At 43.2% G+C, this 18,679-nt stretch overlaps 1 protein-coding gene across 1 annotated transcript in view; it reads right to left on the bottom strand.

Annotated features, from left to right (window-relative positions):
- Positions 1 to 8,780: 8,780 nt before the first annotated feature.
- PAPPA2 (pappalysin 2) overlaps positions 8,781 to 18,679 on the bottom strand; it is a 258,945-nt gene continuing 249,046 nt past the window's right edge. Inside the window, exons 21-22 of the mRNA XM_044387894.3 lie at positions 14,330 to 14,428; positions 8,781 to 12,049 (exon numbers count right to left, since the gene is read on the bottom strand). Coding sequence (XP_044243829.3) covers positions 11,975 to 12,049; positions 14,330 to 14,428 — 174 coding nt within the window. The 3' untranslated portion in view covers positions 8,781 to 11,974. The remainder of the gene's footprint in view (positions 12,050 to 14,329; positions 14,429 to 18,679) is intronic.

Below are 18,679 nucleotides of genomic sequence, written 5' to 3'. Positions count from 1 at the left end.
GGAATGCTCAGGATGAAGACAGGCATGGAAAAGACAAGCAGGCCTCCCAGGTGTGGGTTTTCCTATCCCCAGCCACAGAATGGGGGCCTTCCAGAAGAAATTTGGAAAACTCCGCAAAGAGCCAAAAGAGACTTGATCTACAAATTATTTTTTTCCCCAAAAACTCTGAGGCTCGCATTCTTCACGGTATGAGCAGGCACTCTGAAAGTTCTTCCCTGCAAAAATTCACTGCTGTCTTTTCTTTTGCTGCCTGTCCTTCTCTTCCAAAGTGGTGTTCTCACTGTGGACATGGACCTGGGTCTCAAACCCTCACAGTTCGATCAAACAAAAAACGGGTTTGGGGCACAATGTGAGCAATGGGAACATGGGTGGCAGTGGGTTGAAGCGGCAAGTCTGGATATATGCAGGAGAGACAAGACCACAAAGACAGTGAAGGGATGAGGCTGGCAGGACATGAAGAGTGGGTTTAGAGTATGTGAAAGCCTGAGGTTGAGGCAGGGCCTTGGGTCCAAGGCCCAGTGGTTAGATGAGGCTTTCGCTAGCCAGGAGATTCACAGAAAACCCGATAAGACTGCTACCAGTGAGCTTAATGGCTGGCCAAGTTGTCTGAAGAAGATGCCGTAGAGCTCCCACTAAAGCCTGGAAAACAGATATTGCCAGAATCTGACCTTGCCTTCACCTCCAGGTCTTGCCAAACTCAACTCTTCCCTTCTCCAGATTCAATTCTTTTCTGTCCTAATTCTTCTTCCCCTAAGCCTTAACTAGCTTAGAGGAAACTCCCATCTAAAGTATAGCATGAATGGAAACTAGAGAGAAGTGGTGAGATTTTAAGTGTATCTGAAATGCTAAGAGGGTGATATTAGGCCCATCACTGAAAAAGAAAGAAGGAAATTCATTCATTAGTAAATATTTATTATTAATAATTATTTCTTGAACTCCAGGTAAATCGGCTGTGTGGCATATACTTTATATTCATTACAGTAAATCTGCATAAAAACTCTTGAAGTTGGGAATTAGCGTTCCATTTTACAGATGGGAAAATTGAGTCTTAAGTCACTAACTTGCTCAAGATCACTCACCTTCCACTCAGGTCAAGTTTTTATGTTATAGGAAAGGAATTCACATGGCGCACTTCACATGCCAAGTGCTTTCAAGGGTTACAAATGTTCCCCAATCGAATGCACGTAACAAACCTGCAAATATAATCTCATCCCCCACTTTGCAGTTGGGCCTTGAAAGACTCAGTCATCTATCCAAGTTCTCCATGAGCTGGGAGCCCACACTAGGTCTTGAGTCTGAAGTCTATACTCTCTAAATGAACTAGTATGAATACCTAAGTGCCTAGAATATCTACCAGAGTTCACTTTGACAGAGTCAAGGCTTGAAATCCATGGATGCCTTGGTACCCCTGGGAGCTTCATTTATACCTAGAGGGAAACTTGCTACTCTCCTGCAGCCAAGACCATTGCCTGGGGCCCTCTTTACTTCATGAAGGTAAATTGTCTAACTCTAAAATTATTATGGGTGGATACAGATTGCTCATTAATGAGCATGCTGCCCAGGCAGAGCTCTGAGACATGCTCTGGCATTAGCACTACCCTGCAAAATTGTAGATAAATTACATTGTCTTGCTGACATCGTTTTTTAAAAAATTTTTCCTTCCCTTAATACTTGGAATCAGGTCACATTCTAACTATTTAATCTGGGGCCTCAAACTGGCACACAGTATAGCTTTAAATTAAATTATATTTAAAACCTAGCCAATGATTCATAGAACACTTAATTGCATGTGAGTGTGGGGGGGGAGAGAAAGAGAGGAGAGAGAGAGAGGAGGGGGGAGGAGAGAGAGAGGGGAGAGAGAGGAAAGGAGAGGAGAGCGGGAGAGAGAGAGGGAGAGAGGGAAACACCAACACCAATCAGACCATTAGAATAATGGGCCAGAAAGTTCATGGAAACTCAAAAGCCGGTGAATCACCATCATACTTTCTCTGCCCCTTGTGTACCAGGGACACTTCTGTTTACCTTAGATAATAATACTTACTACAACCATATATAATATAAAATGCTGGTTCCATGATATGTACTCTATGCTTGTTATAGCAAATCTGCATAAAAATTTTTTTGCAAAAAAATTCTTTAAGTTGAAAATTATTATTCTGTTTTACAGATGGGAAAATTGCCTCCACAGCCATTAAGTAATTTGCTCAAGTTACTTTATTAAGTAACTTGCTCAAGGTCACTCAACTTCATCTCAGGGCAGGTTGCCTCTTAGATTCTCTCACTTGCGTGATGAGTAGTTACTGTTTCTTCCCAATCGTTGCGGACTACACACAGAAAACTGAAATGTGCATATGTCAGCTGGGCTAAGGCAGTCCTCAACATAAAACTGACTGACAAGCCCTGAGTTCAACAGTCAACTTGAAAAGGAGTCCTTCTGACACTATGCCCTCACAATCCAGTCTTCTGTGCTGCCCTTGTATCAACAGCACTTTTTCAGACTACTGCTAAAGGACCAATCAAAACATAAAGTTCGAGTCCACAGGCCCACCCTTAACCCCAAACACAACATCCCCCCCCTTTTTTTTTTTTGGTCCTCACATCCAAAAAAAATCAGGGTTGGATTCAATTTAGCCAATTTCAAAGTTTTATTCAGGCAGGGCACTGTGCAAGGCAGTGCCCGAGATCCAAACCTGAGTAAGCTAGTGCTTCCGGGGCCACCAGGTAGAGATGTGAAGTTGTGTCTTGCTCAAGGTTGCTTGATCCCAGGGGTGAATGTGGCGAGAAATCAAGCCCAGTCAATTTCTCTAGCCAAGGTCTCTGATGCTGGTTTGCTTCACTCGGACAAAGGGATGCTGTTTTCTCCACACAAAAGTCACCAAATGACCTAGTGGAGTTAAGGTCACTTGCCATCAAAGAGTTTACAGTCGCTTTGGGAGGAAAGACAAGAGCAGAGCCAACAGAACACCAGTCATCTAGACGGACTATCCTAAGAGAGGACAGTAAGGGGTCAGGGATTCAATAAATCTCATCAAAGAGGGGAATGAAGCAGAGCTTTGTGAAATTGGAGAATGGGAAAAAGGACTGAGGAAATGAAGTCTGGGACATGAGGAGACAAAGGGAAAGCCATCCAGGGTAGGGAACAGCATGAGCAAAAGCAGGAGGCTCAGAGGCCAGAGAGGCATTCTCTTCGACAAGGGGAAGGAGCCCTGGTTCAGAAACTGGGAAGTCAGTGCAGTGGGTTGGCTGGGCTGAGATCGGTTTGACCATTAAGGACATGCAGAGTAGTGTATGAAGTTGTTTCGCTGAGTCATGGTGACTTGATGAGAGCTGAGGAATGATGTGGACTCCGTGTGCCAGTGGAAGAGGCAGGAGAGGGGACCTTGCCTGGTGACATCACCATGGCCTGTAGAGGAGGTGATGGCAGCCAGGGGGAAACAGGGCCAGTGGGAAGGAGGATGACAGGTGTTGAGAATTACAAAGGAGATGGGATGGATTATATGCAAGCACAGAGAAGCTGGTGTAGGAAATGCTTTCCCTCTGAGGACTAGCCAGGGCCATTATTGTGCCCAAGGAGACCCTCCATGAGCTCTCCCAATGGCACCATCCCTCTCCCTCATTTTGCCCTGGCCACATTGGCCTCAGTGCTCTTCTGCAAACACACTGAGTTCTGTCCCTGCTCACACGCACTGCTCCCTGTGCAGGCTCATCTCTCCGGGGATTCACTGGGCTTCCTCGCTTTCCTCATGCCTCCGAGAAGCATGCTCAGACCATCCCTCCATGAAGTAGCACCTCTCTGCCCCTGGCCACTCCTGGCCACCTTACCACTCCTCAGTTTCCTTTGTGGCACTCCTCACCAGGAGACATACGTATTTCTGGCTTTATTGTCTGTCTCCCGTTTCTTTCCAAGCTCCACGAGGGCGGGGACTGCTTTGTTCACTACTGTATCCCTAGTCCCTGACACAGACTAGGTGCTCCATAAATAGTTACTAAATAAAACAATATCAGCAGCTGTAGGAGTATTTTTTGCTTCACGAAGGTCACAGCAGGGACCTAGGAGATAGTTCTTTAGTATTAGACTGATTCACGACAAAGCAGGATAACTCATGGAGGAGAATGCTGAGTGCACAATCAGTCTCTCGGAGACCTTTTCACGCCTGAGCACCTACAAAACTAAGTACTGTGCTTTCTGTGTGCGGTTCCCCAGGAGGGAGCTGTGCTAATCCAGCATGGTGGGGTAATGCACACAGCTTGGAGCCAGACTCCAGGGTCTGAATCCCGACTCTGCCATTTGTTAGCTCTGCTGCCTTGGGCCTCTCTGTACCTCTCTGAATACTTCCCCTGTCTCATTTTGTGAAGTGTTTCCCTGCTCTTCAGTCACTGTCTGACTTCCTAAAGTGAAGGTCCCAGTGGTGACTCTGTTACCTGACCTGTTATATATAATTGCATAGGCTTAATGGAAACTATGTGCCAGTAAGAGACCTTTTTATTTGCTTTTGATTTCTGGTTTGAGGTTTCTGGATGTATAAATCTGTAAATGACTTATTACATTTAAATGGTCCTAAAGTAGAAAATACAATCTGAATACTCAGCTGACCATCATGTGCCCTTACTTCGACCATGGGACACAAGTGTCAGGATAAAAAAAAAAAATGCCCAAAGCATATTTTAAAAGCAGATGTGAATAATTTGTGTGATATTCTAGCACTGTGCTGGCCGGTATGGAGCCCACCATATGTAGCTATTTACATTTAGATTATTAGAATTGGGTAAAATCTAAAATTTAATTCTTCAGTCATCCTGGTCACACTTCAGGTGCTCAATGACTAGCGGCTGCTCCACCGGACAATGCAGATGGAGAACTTTTCCATCAATGTAGAAAGTTGCATTTAATTATATTAACAGTACTCTTCTACAAATTCAATACATTCAACAATTCAATGATTTTTTGAAGAAATAACCAGCGTTCCACATAGCTAGTGCAACCTTCCAGAGATATTCTAAATATCTGGAGCTTACCAGCATTTTTGCCAACTCCAGAAATTTCCCCATAACCCACTTCATTTTGCTCAGTGCCATGCTTTACCACCATCATCCTACAATTCATTTGCTTCTTTCTGAATCAGTAGGCTAGAGCATCTGAGAGCCAAACCACACAGGATTCTCTTATCTTCCCAGTCCTGAGAATAAACTCATCATGGCGCACATCTCAGAGACCCTGTAATGTCTGAGCATCACCGTGTTTGAGGATTTAGAGGCTCTTTACAAGCCATTCAAGGCAGTTCCCTCACTTTCTCCGCTGGCAAACTTCCTGACAGAGGAGTCTATACACGTCGCTTCCATCAATCACTGTTTGACTTCTTCCTGTCTACGTTGCTCAGGCACTGTGCTGGGCATTGCCCTACAAAGGCAAATATTTAGGAAACTGAGGCTCAGAGAGGTTAAGTAACTAGATGACAGATCTAGTTAGTGGTAGAGTCAGAATTCAAATTCGGTTTTGTAAGGCTCAAAAGCTTGCCCTTCACAAATCACCATGCTGCTGCCCCTAGATTACAAGTTACTAATGCATTGTATGTATTGCCCGTCAAGGTCCAGACTCAGTCATCCATGCCCTCAGTCTCCCTGTAGCAGACCACGTATCAAAGTGGAAAAGGCATTAGCCATGTTGAATTAATAAGCAGTATTTCCCAGAATGGAGGCTACTCGGACATTTTAAGTAGCTATGGGATCGCTCTTATAGGTCATTCTCAAGGTATTGATTCACCACCAACAAAATCATTCCTTGGATGTCATTTGTGTCCTAACACAACTTGCCTTAATATTCAGAAACCACACTAACCTGTGCAAATGGAGTTGCAGTATGGGGAAATTCTCTAACTTTTACAGCCTTTTGTGAGACTTAAATTTATGACTTGTATGTGTATAAACATTTTTAAAAAGGCAATTTCCTTCTGATAGCACTACCTAATGGGGAAGAAAGGCAAATTAATTGGTAATCATTAAAAAGTCAACACTCTCCCTTTATATATTCATTATAATTTTTTTTGCATTTGAATAAACGACTTTCATGTGGACAAAGAAAAGGAAGCTTGTCTATATTAAATTATCCTTAGAAGGAAATTAGATTCAAAGAATATGAGCAAATTGTAATTACTCTGGACTAACTTTCAGGGTTTAGAAATGTTTTTATTATACTGATTTGTTAACCAGACTTGCAGATTCTCTTAAGAATGTTCCCTGTCATTGTCACACCAGTTGTTTTTTTTTTTTTTTAAGATTTTATTTATTTATTCGACAGAGATAGAGACAGCCAGCAAGAGAGGGAACACAAGCAGGGGGAGTGGGAGAGGAAGAAGCAGGCTCATAGTGGAGGAGCCTGACGTGGGGCTTGATCCCATAACGCTGGGATCACGCCCTGAGCCGAAGGCAGACGCCCAACCGCTGTGCCACCCAGGCGCCCCTGTCACACCAGTTCTTACTAGTATTAGTACAGGCAATGCAACCTGAACATCTAGTGGAAGGATCAAGAAAAAGAAATCAAAGAGATCCATCAGCAAGTTGTTGAATGTAGCCGATCACACACACTTCCTAATGAGTTGACCACCAGACTGAATTCTGACCAGAAAATGTGCATTCAAGCCCAGGTAGACTCAGACTACGGCAGACTTGAAAATAACCATCTATTCTCTAAACTAGGCTTACCTCGTTCCGGACCCGAATACCCAAGGCATAGGTAGGTTTTATGGGTGTGGACTATTATGATATGTAAGATTCTCTCCACCACATTCTTTTTTCCCAGCTAACCACTGGGCAGCCTGAAATGTTACAGCTTCAGAATCAGTGGTCTTCCCGGGAGGACATAAAAAGAAACCCAAAGCCAGCTCCAGAGATGCCACGGAGCTATTTATGAGTGTAAAATCTTCTCATTACCTTCTTCCCCATGCTAAGCCCCTCATCGTCTGGTTGGCCTGAATCTAAGAGTAGTGAGTCTCCCAGCTGACGGGTGAGTCATCATGTCATTTAAGTTTGTCAGTCAATGGAAACCAGAGCTCCAAAGTCTCTCTCCAGGACTATCCCTGGGGAAGCTATTAGGGAGAAGGCAGCCTTGCCAGATGTCTCCGTCCAGCTGGCCTAACTGGCATGTGTAGGGGCATCTGCTTATACTCAGGGCCTGGCATGAGGAGAGAGCCCTGGAAGAGTATTCTAGAAGCTTTGCTCTCAGTTTTGTTACCATCAGCTACTAACAAAGCCACAAGGAAACCAATGAGTACCTTGAAACATAAACAGGTAAAAAGACATTTAACTCTCCCATTCCAACTGAGTATGGGTTCACCCTGGGCCTAGTGGAAAGCATCATGTAGTGGAAAGCACATTGCATTTGGGGAACAGAAAACTTGGATTCCTATCCCAAGTTGAACTTAGTTATATGAACTTAAATTTTTCAATAACCTTTCTCACGCTCAGTGTCTTCATCTGTAAAATGGAAACAGACAAACTGGTTTTGTCTGGGTAGCAATAAAGCATAAGAAAGCAATTTGTGAACCGTAAAGAAAATGTCAGGTAACATTTTTTTTCTACCCTCAAATGTTTGTTTCTAGTCACAAGCCTCTCCCTTAAGTTCCAAGCACACATTTCCACCCATCTATTCCATAGTCCTTACCGAATGGCTAATCGGGTGTGTTAGACAACCACCCAGCCCTTCAGGCTACCAGATGATGCCCAGCATGACCAGAGACCTTGCCAAACTGCCCTCCAGCTGTGGAAGCCTCTTCCAGTGGGCTAAACACTACTCTATTGGAAACTTCCAACAGATTATCTATCTGACTCTCAAACTGATTTTATCAAATAGCAAATATATGATCTTTATTCAAAAGCTTGCTCTTCCCGGCTTCCCTTTTCTGTCAGTGATGATAATCTTCCTGGGGGTATAGGTTTAATGCAGAGACCTCATCTTTGACATTTCTCTCCACTTCTCCCTCCTTCCCTTTCACATCCCATCAAACACCATTTTTCTTTTCCTTCTTGCATCTTAAAGTCTCACAGAGCTAGGCTTAACACTAAGACCAGTCATAGGAACTTAAGGAACTTTCCTCACCAGACTGACACTCGCTATCCTTATCTATGAAATGAGAATGTGGCAGTTGCAGATTTGTTGTGAGGATTAAATAAGATTGTGCGGAACACTACGTCAAAAACTAATGATGTACTAGATGTTGGCTAATTGAACATAAAAAAAAAATTGTGTTTGCCAATGCATAGCCCATGTTAGCTAAGTTCTACCTTCTAGCTCAACTGGAAGCCTCGGTGATGTCCAATATCACCCAGCCTCTCCCCAAACCTACCTCCATATCTTCAGCCCTGTTCTTCACTTTGCCTGGACTGTCTTCTCCTTCTTTCCCATTGCTGTCTACCAAACTTATCTGCCTCCTTCTCAGACCATCCTTCAAACACTATGTACCTTTGGCATCCAGGAGTGACGCCTATTTCCTCTGAACCATAAATAATTCCTGGGCTTTACTTCTACAACTCACAAGACACTTGACATCACGACTGGGTGCTCTGCTTTGGCACATGTCACCTCTTCTCATAAACGTTCATGTTAATTTTCTCTACACATGCCATTTACTTAACAAATCACTTCTAAGTGACTTAAAGGAATGATCAATCAATTAACTGATGATGATGTCTGCACCTGGCATGAGCAAATGGAAAGCAATTTGGAAATGATGGTTGATTTAAGCAAAGAATAAGACACCAAAGACACTTCACATTTTCTGTGCTGATTTTTTAATGAACATCTTATAATCTTACAAAATAACTGGCTGTAGCTGTTTTACATTACAATACAGTAGATCAGCTCCTTTCACTGTGTTCCCAATCAAGCCATCCCCTTGGGGTGCTAACTGATGCACTTAATAGAGACCTCACAGAGGAGAGGAAGTGCCAAATCCAATGCCTTGTAACGGAGGGAAGGAAAGGAGAGAATCAAGAGTAACTCTTCACTTTCATGTGCAGGTTGGCCAGCTGTCCATTCTCCTTACTCTGTCCTCTCATCTGTCTGGTTGGAGACTGCCACACTAACCATGAGAGTCAGTTAGTCCTGGGCAACCTGAACAACCAGAGCCCCTAGTTACTAGAAAAAAAAAAGAAGCAGAGAAGTGATTTTTGTAACAAAGAAGGGCCTGTGGGAGAGGTCCTCCATGACCCCATGGATGCGTAAGAGCAGCCCAATGCAGACCACCACACAGAGTGAGTGGGAGTTGATATCTCCTGGGAATCTGTGGCCACGGTGTCTCAGTCCTTCCACTTTATTAGTGACATGAGAGCTCAACGCACTAGGCCGCAGGGACAAGGGCTGGAAGAGCCTGGCATCTCTGAATGGCCAGAGCTGATGAGGGCCGGCAGCCTTCGGCCAGAAGGGCTTTCCACACACCACAGAAACTGCCCTCTTGCCTTCGCAGGGCAGTGGTGGGTTGCAGATGTTGCCAACGGAGAAGAAAGTATTTGTAAATGAAGTATGACAGAGAAATGTTCTCACTGGTCCTTCTGTGAAGAGACTGAGCACAGACCCACACTGGTATGAACCACAGGCTTGCAACCTTGTGGGGCAGCTGAAGCCTTGCTGAGCTGGGCGATGCCCAAGATACCTCTTCTGCTGCCTCAGTCTCAGACAAGGCAGGACTCCCTGACACAGAGCTTGATGCACTTCCAAGAATTTGGATCCTCTCCCCAAGAAAACAGTTTTACAACTTTGTAAAAAAAAAAAAAATGGAGGATCTAAACTTTTTCCACTGTCCTTCCCATATTGAAGCCTAATACAACCCTAGGAATATTTATTCTCTTTTTGGGGTACTAAATGTGAACCCAGACAATGAACAGTAGGTATCTAGGTTTCCCTTATAGCTAGAAACATAGAGGACAAGGGCTTTTCGGATGGGCAATCTCTGCTTCTTCTTTCCCCAATGATGGTGCCACCCTCATTTCATATCCCTAGAGATAAATATGTGTATACCCCCTTCTTTTTTTCCCATTCCAGAACATTTCCTCCACGAAGTCTGGCTCAAGATAGCGGTGGGGAATATTTCCTCTTCCTATTTGCAAAGCCATTGCTTCAGTGTTGGTGGGAAGAGTAGAAAACTTGTGGTCAGAGCCAAAGAGCAGATGATTCAGAGAGACCAAGGTTGCACTCTAATTTTGGCCTGTTCTTTGCTTCCATTGGAGAGGAAGCTCCAAGGGAGAAGCAAGCCTCCAGCCCTTCTCGAGATAATAAACTGAAGTGTTGAGCAAGAAGTTAACTCTCTTTCCCCAAGGCTTAATCCAGAAATTGTTACCAAAAACAACTACAATAGACCATGTGCAAAAAGAGTAAGCCTGGGACGTAAATAGAGGCAGGTTAATGTGGTCATTTTACCCACAGTCCAGCTATTGAACAAGAGAGGATAACTACAACAAAATGGACCCTAAATAGTTGAAATTCTTCTCTCTTCCCACAGAGTGTCACCCTTGCTCCATGTGTTTCTGCAACTTGCTCAAATCAAAAACTCTAGGTCACGGCTATGATATGTTATACTCGCATAGAATTTACCTCAGATTCTGCATTGCTTGAAGGATTCCCCTCTGATCTGTTTTGCAGACTTGGAACAAGGCCAAGTCTCTGACTCATTTCATCTTCCTGCCTGTGGCTCTGACTTAGCCTGGCCTCTCCCATCTCTACGGCCTCCTTTGGCTCCTCTTTCTCTGCCTGTTCTTCCATCTCCTCCCACTTTGCCCCTATGTCATGTCCATAACATTTTTTCCCCCAGAAAATCAGCCATTGGTCATGTGTCTGTGAATGATAGCCAGGTCTAGGGACTTAGAAGGAGAGAGGGCACAGGCCAACCATGAGGAATGTGTGAGTTCCTGTAACCCTGGCAATCAGAGAACAAGCCCACTGCTCACTGACTGGCAGATAAGAGCCACCCTTGGAACAGGTACATATGGGAGTGTAGAGAACCCTGGGTCTCACTAACTCCACCTAAGAGTTCTGAGAAGTGAAAAGTAGTGAATATATTCTTTTTGGACAGATACACAAGAACCACAGTCTGGTTCTCCTGGAGCACCAATGGGTACTCCCACCCAACTTGCCATGCCTCTTAATGTTATCATCCCAACCCTTCCCCTCCTCAAACTGGGCCTATTTTCCTGCTCATGAAAAGATGATCAGCTGACATGTTAGTATCAAGAACTCCATCTAATTTCTCTCTCCCTCTCCTTCACCACTTCCCTTTCAACCTGCCAACCCCCATCAACAGAAAGATGGCAGAACAACTTGTCTTGCTGTACTCAAACCCTCAGGATTCATTTTGGATGTGAACTTCACAGCAGCATGTGTGGAACAATGTATAATTTTTAGCTTAGTAGACAGCAAAAAATATAATATATATAATATATTTATATAATTATGTTTAAATACTTATAAAGAATTAATAACTAACCTCATTATTACTAAAGGAGACTACACAAAAGAAAGGGAGCCGGTTTAGAGTAGACGAGCCCCGAAAGATGGCAATCCATTCAAAATGGGTGTTAACAGAGTGTCCCTGGCAACTTCTCTTCTAGTATTTCGGTATTGGTTTACAAGTTGGATGGGGATGAATAGTTGGCGGGGTGCCGAGTGGGGAGCAGGGCAAGAGTTGAGGATGGGGTTGAATAGAATATAAATGGGGGAGGAAGGTCCTTGTATATCTATCATATTTCTCCTTCCACTTTTAATCAACTGACTGAAGAAACTTCTGCCTGTGATTCTTCCCTATTTGGGCTACCTGATGCAACGGTTGGCACCTATAAACATTCTCCTGCATGTCTACAAGATCCTCATGTTCCTCCTCCTTCCTTCATTTCACAACCTTTCTTCTTCATTCACCTTTTGTTTCCTTTTGTGGAGGCCTCTCTTTCTTACCGCCTCTAGGGCGGTGGAAGGAGGGGCTTGATCCCACAGTTATTGATTTTCTTCTGCCTTCGGGTCTCGGCAGGTGCATTCATCCAGGTCACAGTCAGCAGCAAATGGAATGACCTAGGGGAAATCAAAGAGAAGTTGAAATAACCCATTTTCTTGCCAAGCATCATACTTTTCAACCAGCGTCTGCTTTTCTCGCTTGGTCCCAGAGGAAGTGTGGTATTACCAAGGTTACAGAACAGAAACTAACACTCAGTTCTTTCACTTACATGTCTTTTTGGACAAGGTAAATCTTCCTTGCTTCACTTTATGTATGTGTGTGTGTCTGTATATATACATACACAAACAGCGGAAGGACAACAGTAACTACCCCAGGGGGTGTTAGTGTGATTTAAATAAAATGACGGATATAAAACACACCTTTCTAGGCACCTATAACACCTTTCCCTACTACTTCTAATACAATCACTAATGTCAAGAACCACTGTTGATGTTTTTGTTGCCATTATCCTCTTCATAAAATCCCTGTGTGTAAGGTGGATGTTAGCATTTCCTTTTACAGGGAAGGCCAAGAGATTAGATGACTTAACTCAAGGTCATGACACCAGTATCTGGAAAACCAAGGCTCTGTAGCCTAGCTCTATGACTCCTCCTTCTTGGTATTCTTGGAACCATAAGATCATCTTTGCCATCTTATAAGCATGAGGTTTTGCCCATCTTGAAGCCAGGATGTACATTGACTTGGTGAAACAAAAGTTGCTCTCTACCTTTTTGCACCACAGCACCAATAGACAAATATATTTTTGAGTATCCATAACTAGCTTCAGAGAGAATTGGGCATTTTGGGAGATATGATGTAAAAAGTGGCAAGGATTCTACCCTTTGGGCATGGACAATCAAGTGAGGTAAAAATAGATAAGCATAGATATGTAATAGTCCAAGCACACCGAAAAGATGGGCTTCGTCATTGGGCAAGGGGGTTGGAAAATGGGTGGTGTTATTTCAGGAAATTTTCCAGCATATTTTCACATATGAGGTAAAATGTGATTTAGGGGGATGAAGTGCCTTTTTAAAAATTTTATTTACTTATTTATTTGAGAGAGAGAGAGAGCAAGGGGAAGGGGCAGAGAGAGAGAATGTCAAGCAGACGCCATGCTGAGTGTGGAGCCACTGTAGGGCTTGAACTCACGACCCTCAGATCATGATCTGAACTGAAATCAAGAGTTGGAGAGTCAACTGACTGAGCCCCCCAGGTGCTCCATGAAGTGTCTTTTCAATCCTGATTCTAGTACAGCCGGCTACAGGCACTGAAATCCGTTAAAGACAAGCCCTAGATTTACTGAGTGTGAGATGGAGATGGGACTAGAACTGCTTGCTTTCTTCTGAAGTGGCATACCTTCCTGTGTAGAGATGGGATCCATGACCAGTTACTTTCTGCAAGTGAGAACAATAACTAGTTGACATGATTTCTGACCTGTTCTCCAAGCTCTTAATCTGTTTCTCTTGGTCTGGGATTTATAATTTTTTACAGCAAAAGAGGGCCAAAACGAACAGTGATCCAATGAGCCCCTGAGCATTCTCCATTAAATAAGTTAATTCACCCGAGTGGTGAGAAGAGTGTCTGGCACATAGCGAATCACATACCAGCCATTAGGTACCACAGTACTCAGGTCTGTAGAGGTGATCATGTAGGTGTGACTTCTTGTGAAGACATGCAGAAGGAAAGAAATACTAGCTCTTGCATATTTCTAATTCATCAAATTGGCCGGCTAGCATCAAATATCTTTGGAGCACTTGGCCTTTTATCCATATCATAGCAAAATCTCAGCCTATTCAATTTCACAGGTTTAGCCTGAGCATATCTGCCAATTTGACAGGGCCCGGAGAAATAGAGATAAAAAGAATTGAGAAAAAGACTACTGCTCAGGATATGGTCTAGGGAGTGCTCCAGGTAGCTTGTGGTGGCCATTCAACATAAACTTGAAATATGCTTATAATAAACTATATAGGATTATTAATTTAATTATGAAGATTAATAATAACCAGATGTCACTTCATTAGTAATCCTGCCTCCCCAGGGGGTAGAGGCCATAATTCTCTGCCAGCAGAGGTAGATCCTGGACAATGATAAGCAGATGTGAGTCTCTGAGTAGCAAAGCCACAGCTTTTCTGAAGGAGTTCCAGGACCAACCACTAGAGAACTAGTGTTTTCTAACAACCTCACCTAAAATCACTGTCTTTAATCCTGTCACTATAGAAGCTTAAATGTTTATTCATTATAACTCCCTCTTGACTACTGAATAAAAATGATACAGAATGAAGGAGAACTAGCTGAAGCCCCTGCATTTATTTCTGGAGCCCCTGCCCTGTCTGTTACCCGCAGGTATGCTCACTTACCTTCTTGGAGGAGAGCGTAGAAGAGCAGCAGTCTCCCCCATCATAGTGGCAGTAGGCCCGGTTGTTGATGGTATCACACCATCCATCTGCTTGGAAAGGCTGGTGAGGACGTGAGAAGTCAGTGTCTAAGAACAGCTTCACTGGGCTTTGCACTACTCTCCCACCCATCCCCACCATAATCCATGGAACTCAAGAGATATTAGGGGAGAGCACCCGAGGGGCAGGATACAAACTGACCTAATATTCTGAAGAAGTTGAAAAGTCTCAAGACCATCGGACACAAGGATTTGTCAAATTTTACCTGCAACACCTGCTTCTGACCAATTCTAGGGTCCAGAATTGTTCATTTAAACTCTTTGGTCAACTTTTTCAGCTTCTTGTAATAATAGGTCTTTATATAAAATAGGTTATCAAATATTTTCACACATTTTAACTCTGTTGATCATCAGGAAAAGCCTGTGCTGCAGGCAAGGTTGGCTTTAATGGAGATGCATAGAAATGACAAAAAGTGCCCTAGGTCGCATAGCAAAGGTCAAGCAGACTTTGGGATTAGAAGTCATGTATCTTGACTTTCTGCTGCTTCTCCTGGATTAAGAACCATAATGTCCACCCCTTCTCCTGGTACTTATATTCAGAGACCCTGGTAGTCCTGGCATGTTATGAAGAATAAATGACGTCTGTTCAGAATGCAGGGGTCCTAGGGTTTGGGACACCAATGTCGGAACAGAAATAGTCTCACATGTACAGCTACCTAATGCACAGCAGCTAGACACAGGGTGAGAGCAGAGGAAGCGAAGCTGGTTCCATTCATTCCTGTTACTGCTACAAGTTAACAGAAACCAAAATGGGAAAGGGGCCCAGGCCAAACCAGAGTTAATGGAGTGTTTCTCCCCAAAAGAGAATGTATGATAAGAACAGCAACAAGCGGTTAAAAATTAGCTCAGAGGCCCAATGCATTGTTTCCCTAGAACCACTCCTGGAGAAAAACAGTGTCCCACAGCACCCTGGAGGGCATACCAGCCAGCCCACCTACTCAATCACATTGGCTGCTTCCCATCCTGAGTAGATGCCCAATTGCGAAGCCTCAGGAAACATCTTGTGGCCAAACTCTTTGGACCACAAGACAGTCAGTAGACTTTTGAGTTCTGAGGTCACCTTCCAGTCTGCATGTTTAAATCACTTTCTCTCCCCCCACCCTCCTTAAATGTCAAATAGAGGGACTGTTCCCTATTTCACTGTGCTTTGATGAGATAGATCACTAAACAACAACAAAAAAATGGCCATTAAATAATTTTCAGCAATTGAATTACATCAGAACGAGCTCATCCAAATTATTACTTCAATGTTTTGATTTATTCTATGGGGTCCTGAGGTCATGTGAACATCATTCCAGATGTATACCAGGATTCCAATCACTGAAAAGTTGCTACTTGTGGGGTGGAACTCAACAGCTGTTCCACAGCTGCACAGCAAAGGCGGTTGAGAGCAGGAAGTAAAAATGAATTCTCTTTCAACACAGGCCTCACTGGCCAAGATGAAAGGCAAAGACTGTGCGATGTGTATTTGTCTGTAACACCGGAGTGAGTGACTCTGGCTCTGCAGAACTTGGGATAACTATACAATCAGGACTCGGGGCTACAATTACAGCCAACTAATCGGAGTCAAAATATGGCTTGCTACATCCGTAACATCCATGAATGCCCTCGGGTCCTCCCAGGAAGACCAGATACATCTACTGAGATCCCCCACTCCCAGTTTTCTTTTTCTTTTTCAAGTGTTTGGTGGAGTATATTTTCCTCATCTAACACTGCATCTGTTACTTTTTCTCCAACCCTGACTGACTCATTGGCAAAACTTAATCTGTTCCTTCTTTATTTTTCATGTTATTGTCTATAAAAATCCAAAGAGCACCCAAAATACTTTTCTTACGTGTAAAAGTATCGTCTTCAGTATGGAGGATTAAAGGGAGATCTTCCTTTTTGTAAGAACAACTTAAACTTTTGAATGGATTAACAAAGGATCCAGGGGGATCTTTCTTTCCAAAGTCTTCCCCAAGGATGGCTTCTCATCTCAGGAACACTAGGAAGATAGGTTGAAAAGAGCAGAAATGGTCTAGGTGACCTTCTCTAGCTCCCAATGGGTGTCTACTGTTAGAGCCTGAACATGATTTCTAGAAACTGCTTCTTTTATGCTCTTAAAGGGTCATCTGGGAAGAAAAGAGAATTTATAAAAAGGGGCAGAAAATCAGAGAAAAGGTTGGAAAGACCCAAGTATTTAATTTACTATATACCTATTAGAATTAATTGTTCCTCCCCCAACCTGCCAAAAACAACTACTCCACCCTAAACAAACAGAGTCTCCTACGGCAACATGTGCCTGGGAAGCTTGACAGCTTGAGTCCAAAGTTACAATGGAAAAAATAGGAAGGGAAAAATGACTAATTGATCCAAAGTTCTTAAAGCATCTGAAGGCTGAATGTAGATTAGATAGAAATCTCAATAATGGGAAGGTGTCAGACTGAGGACATCACTCCTTGCTGTAGGAAACTTCCCCCAAGGGAGGGTGCTAGGCTTGGTTTCTCTGCACAATGTGTCCATAGGTAAATTTTTACTACCCATACGTATACCTTGTTTATCCTATAACATCAGCAAACAAAGTGCTTCACATAAGTGAATTTTTCAAATACCTGTAGCCTATTTTTTTTAGAAGACACATTTTCATTTTCCATTTTGACCATTTGACAAAAGAAAAAAAAACTTATAAAATTCCTCTTATCTTACCTTTTAATAACTTTAATAGAATACAAAGTCATCAACATGAACATTTTTCATTTTCTTTTCCAGGAAGACTCTCTGTCTTGGGCTACTTACCCTTTCATTAAATGAGCCTCCTTCAACACACACACGCACACACTCTTCATGAGTCAAGCTTAAAATTATACCTGAAGTAAATACCTACATCTGAGAGAGAGGCTAGGTTTCTATTCTTACGATGCATGAGCTTGATGGCATCTATGGCCGGCTAGCTGTGTTCCAGGCAGACGCGGTAGCCGCATAAATGGCTGTGGGTCAGTGATGAAATCGGAAGAAGGGCTGTCAGCATATATGCCTATGTGACTATGAAAACTGTACAACTTTGGAAACTTCACAAGGTAAAGATAACTTCTTCTTTATGTTATCTATATTCTTTATGTTATTTTCTGTTTAAGGTTGTTCTGGAAAGTTAGGCACAAGGATGGTGGCCCTATCTGTTCTCTGTGAATATAGTCATTCATTCAGTCATTCAACATCCTTTATTCCAAGCCTCTATGTGTCAGGCATTGTTATGGGGATACAAAGATTAATAAAACACAGTTCCAGCCCTTGAGAGAATCCACTGCAAACAAGTATAGCTTGTAACGATAAGTGCTAGCATAAGGATGTGGACAGGAGAGAAGTGCCTACGCCAGATTTTGGTTGGGGAGATTTGAAAGAGCTCTCAGGGCCTGGCTCTGCTACATCTAGCCTCTAGCAGGAGAGGTTAGGACTGGATGATTCAGAGGGGAAGCCTGAGAAAACTCCTAAGGGAGAAAAAAAGGGTGAAAATAGAGAGACAAGTGGTCCCAGACTGCCTATCACAGGGCCCACCCTCAGGAAGAGCTCCATAAACACTGACTGATTGGCTGATAACACTTCTATTACTTCAATTACATGAACATTTTTCTTCTACACCTTGCAACAGAACTCATGACCACAATGATGTTTTAGAAAGGTTAGTTTTGAACTTTAGATGTTCTGCTCTGATGACCTACAGGTTGGGATCTCAGCCAGAAGTGACTATCTGCTTATAGGTAAGGCACAGGGCAGAATACTGATTTTTCATCTTGAGGAGTGTTTCAGACCAGGAGAACATGCTAATCACATTCGTGCCTAATGCTTCACACTATTTTCTTTCTGCCGCATCATTTCCCATCAAAACCCTCTAGTTCTATGAATGACAAGTCAGACCCACATGCATTTCTTCTTATTGATGAGGCTGTATCAGGCCCCAAAGAAGCCCTTTTCCAGGGAAGCTGTGGTGCCAGGCCCAGTGGAGTCCTTGCAGTAGATGGAAACTCTTATAAATATATGTAAGAACATGTGCTCATTTTTCTTTTTCTCTGGCTTTCCAGTGAATGCTTGGCCTGAATCTCCAGCCTGATACTCCTTCTCCATTCATCCCCAAGATCTGCCTACCATGTCCATACTGCCTGGGTTCCACTGCAAGGTTGCTCTTAGAATTTCACAGGCCGAAACTTGTGAGGTTTTTGAGGTCCCTCAAGAACCCTCGATGACGAGAACATTACTTGCTTTTTGGGTTGTTTTTTTTTTT

Source organism: Ursus arctos, unplaced genomic scaffold, assembly GCF_023065955.2.
Source record: "Ursus arctos isolate Adak ecotype North America unplaced genomic scaffold, UrsArc2.0 scaffold_2, whole genome shotgun sequence".
NCBI lineage: Eukaryota > Metazoa > Chordata > Mammalia > Carnivora > Ursidae > Ursus > Ursus arctos.
The sequence above is the reverse complement of the archived record's forward strand: the minus strand, read 5'-3'. Positions and strand labels throughout refer to the sequence as shown.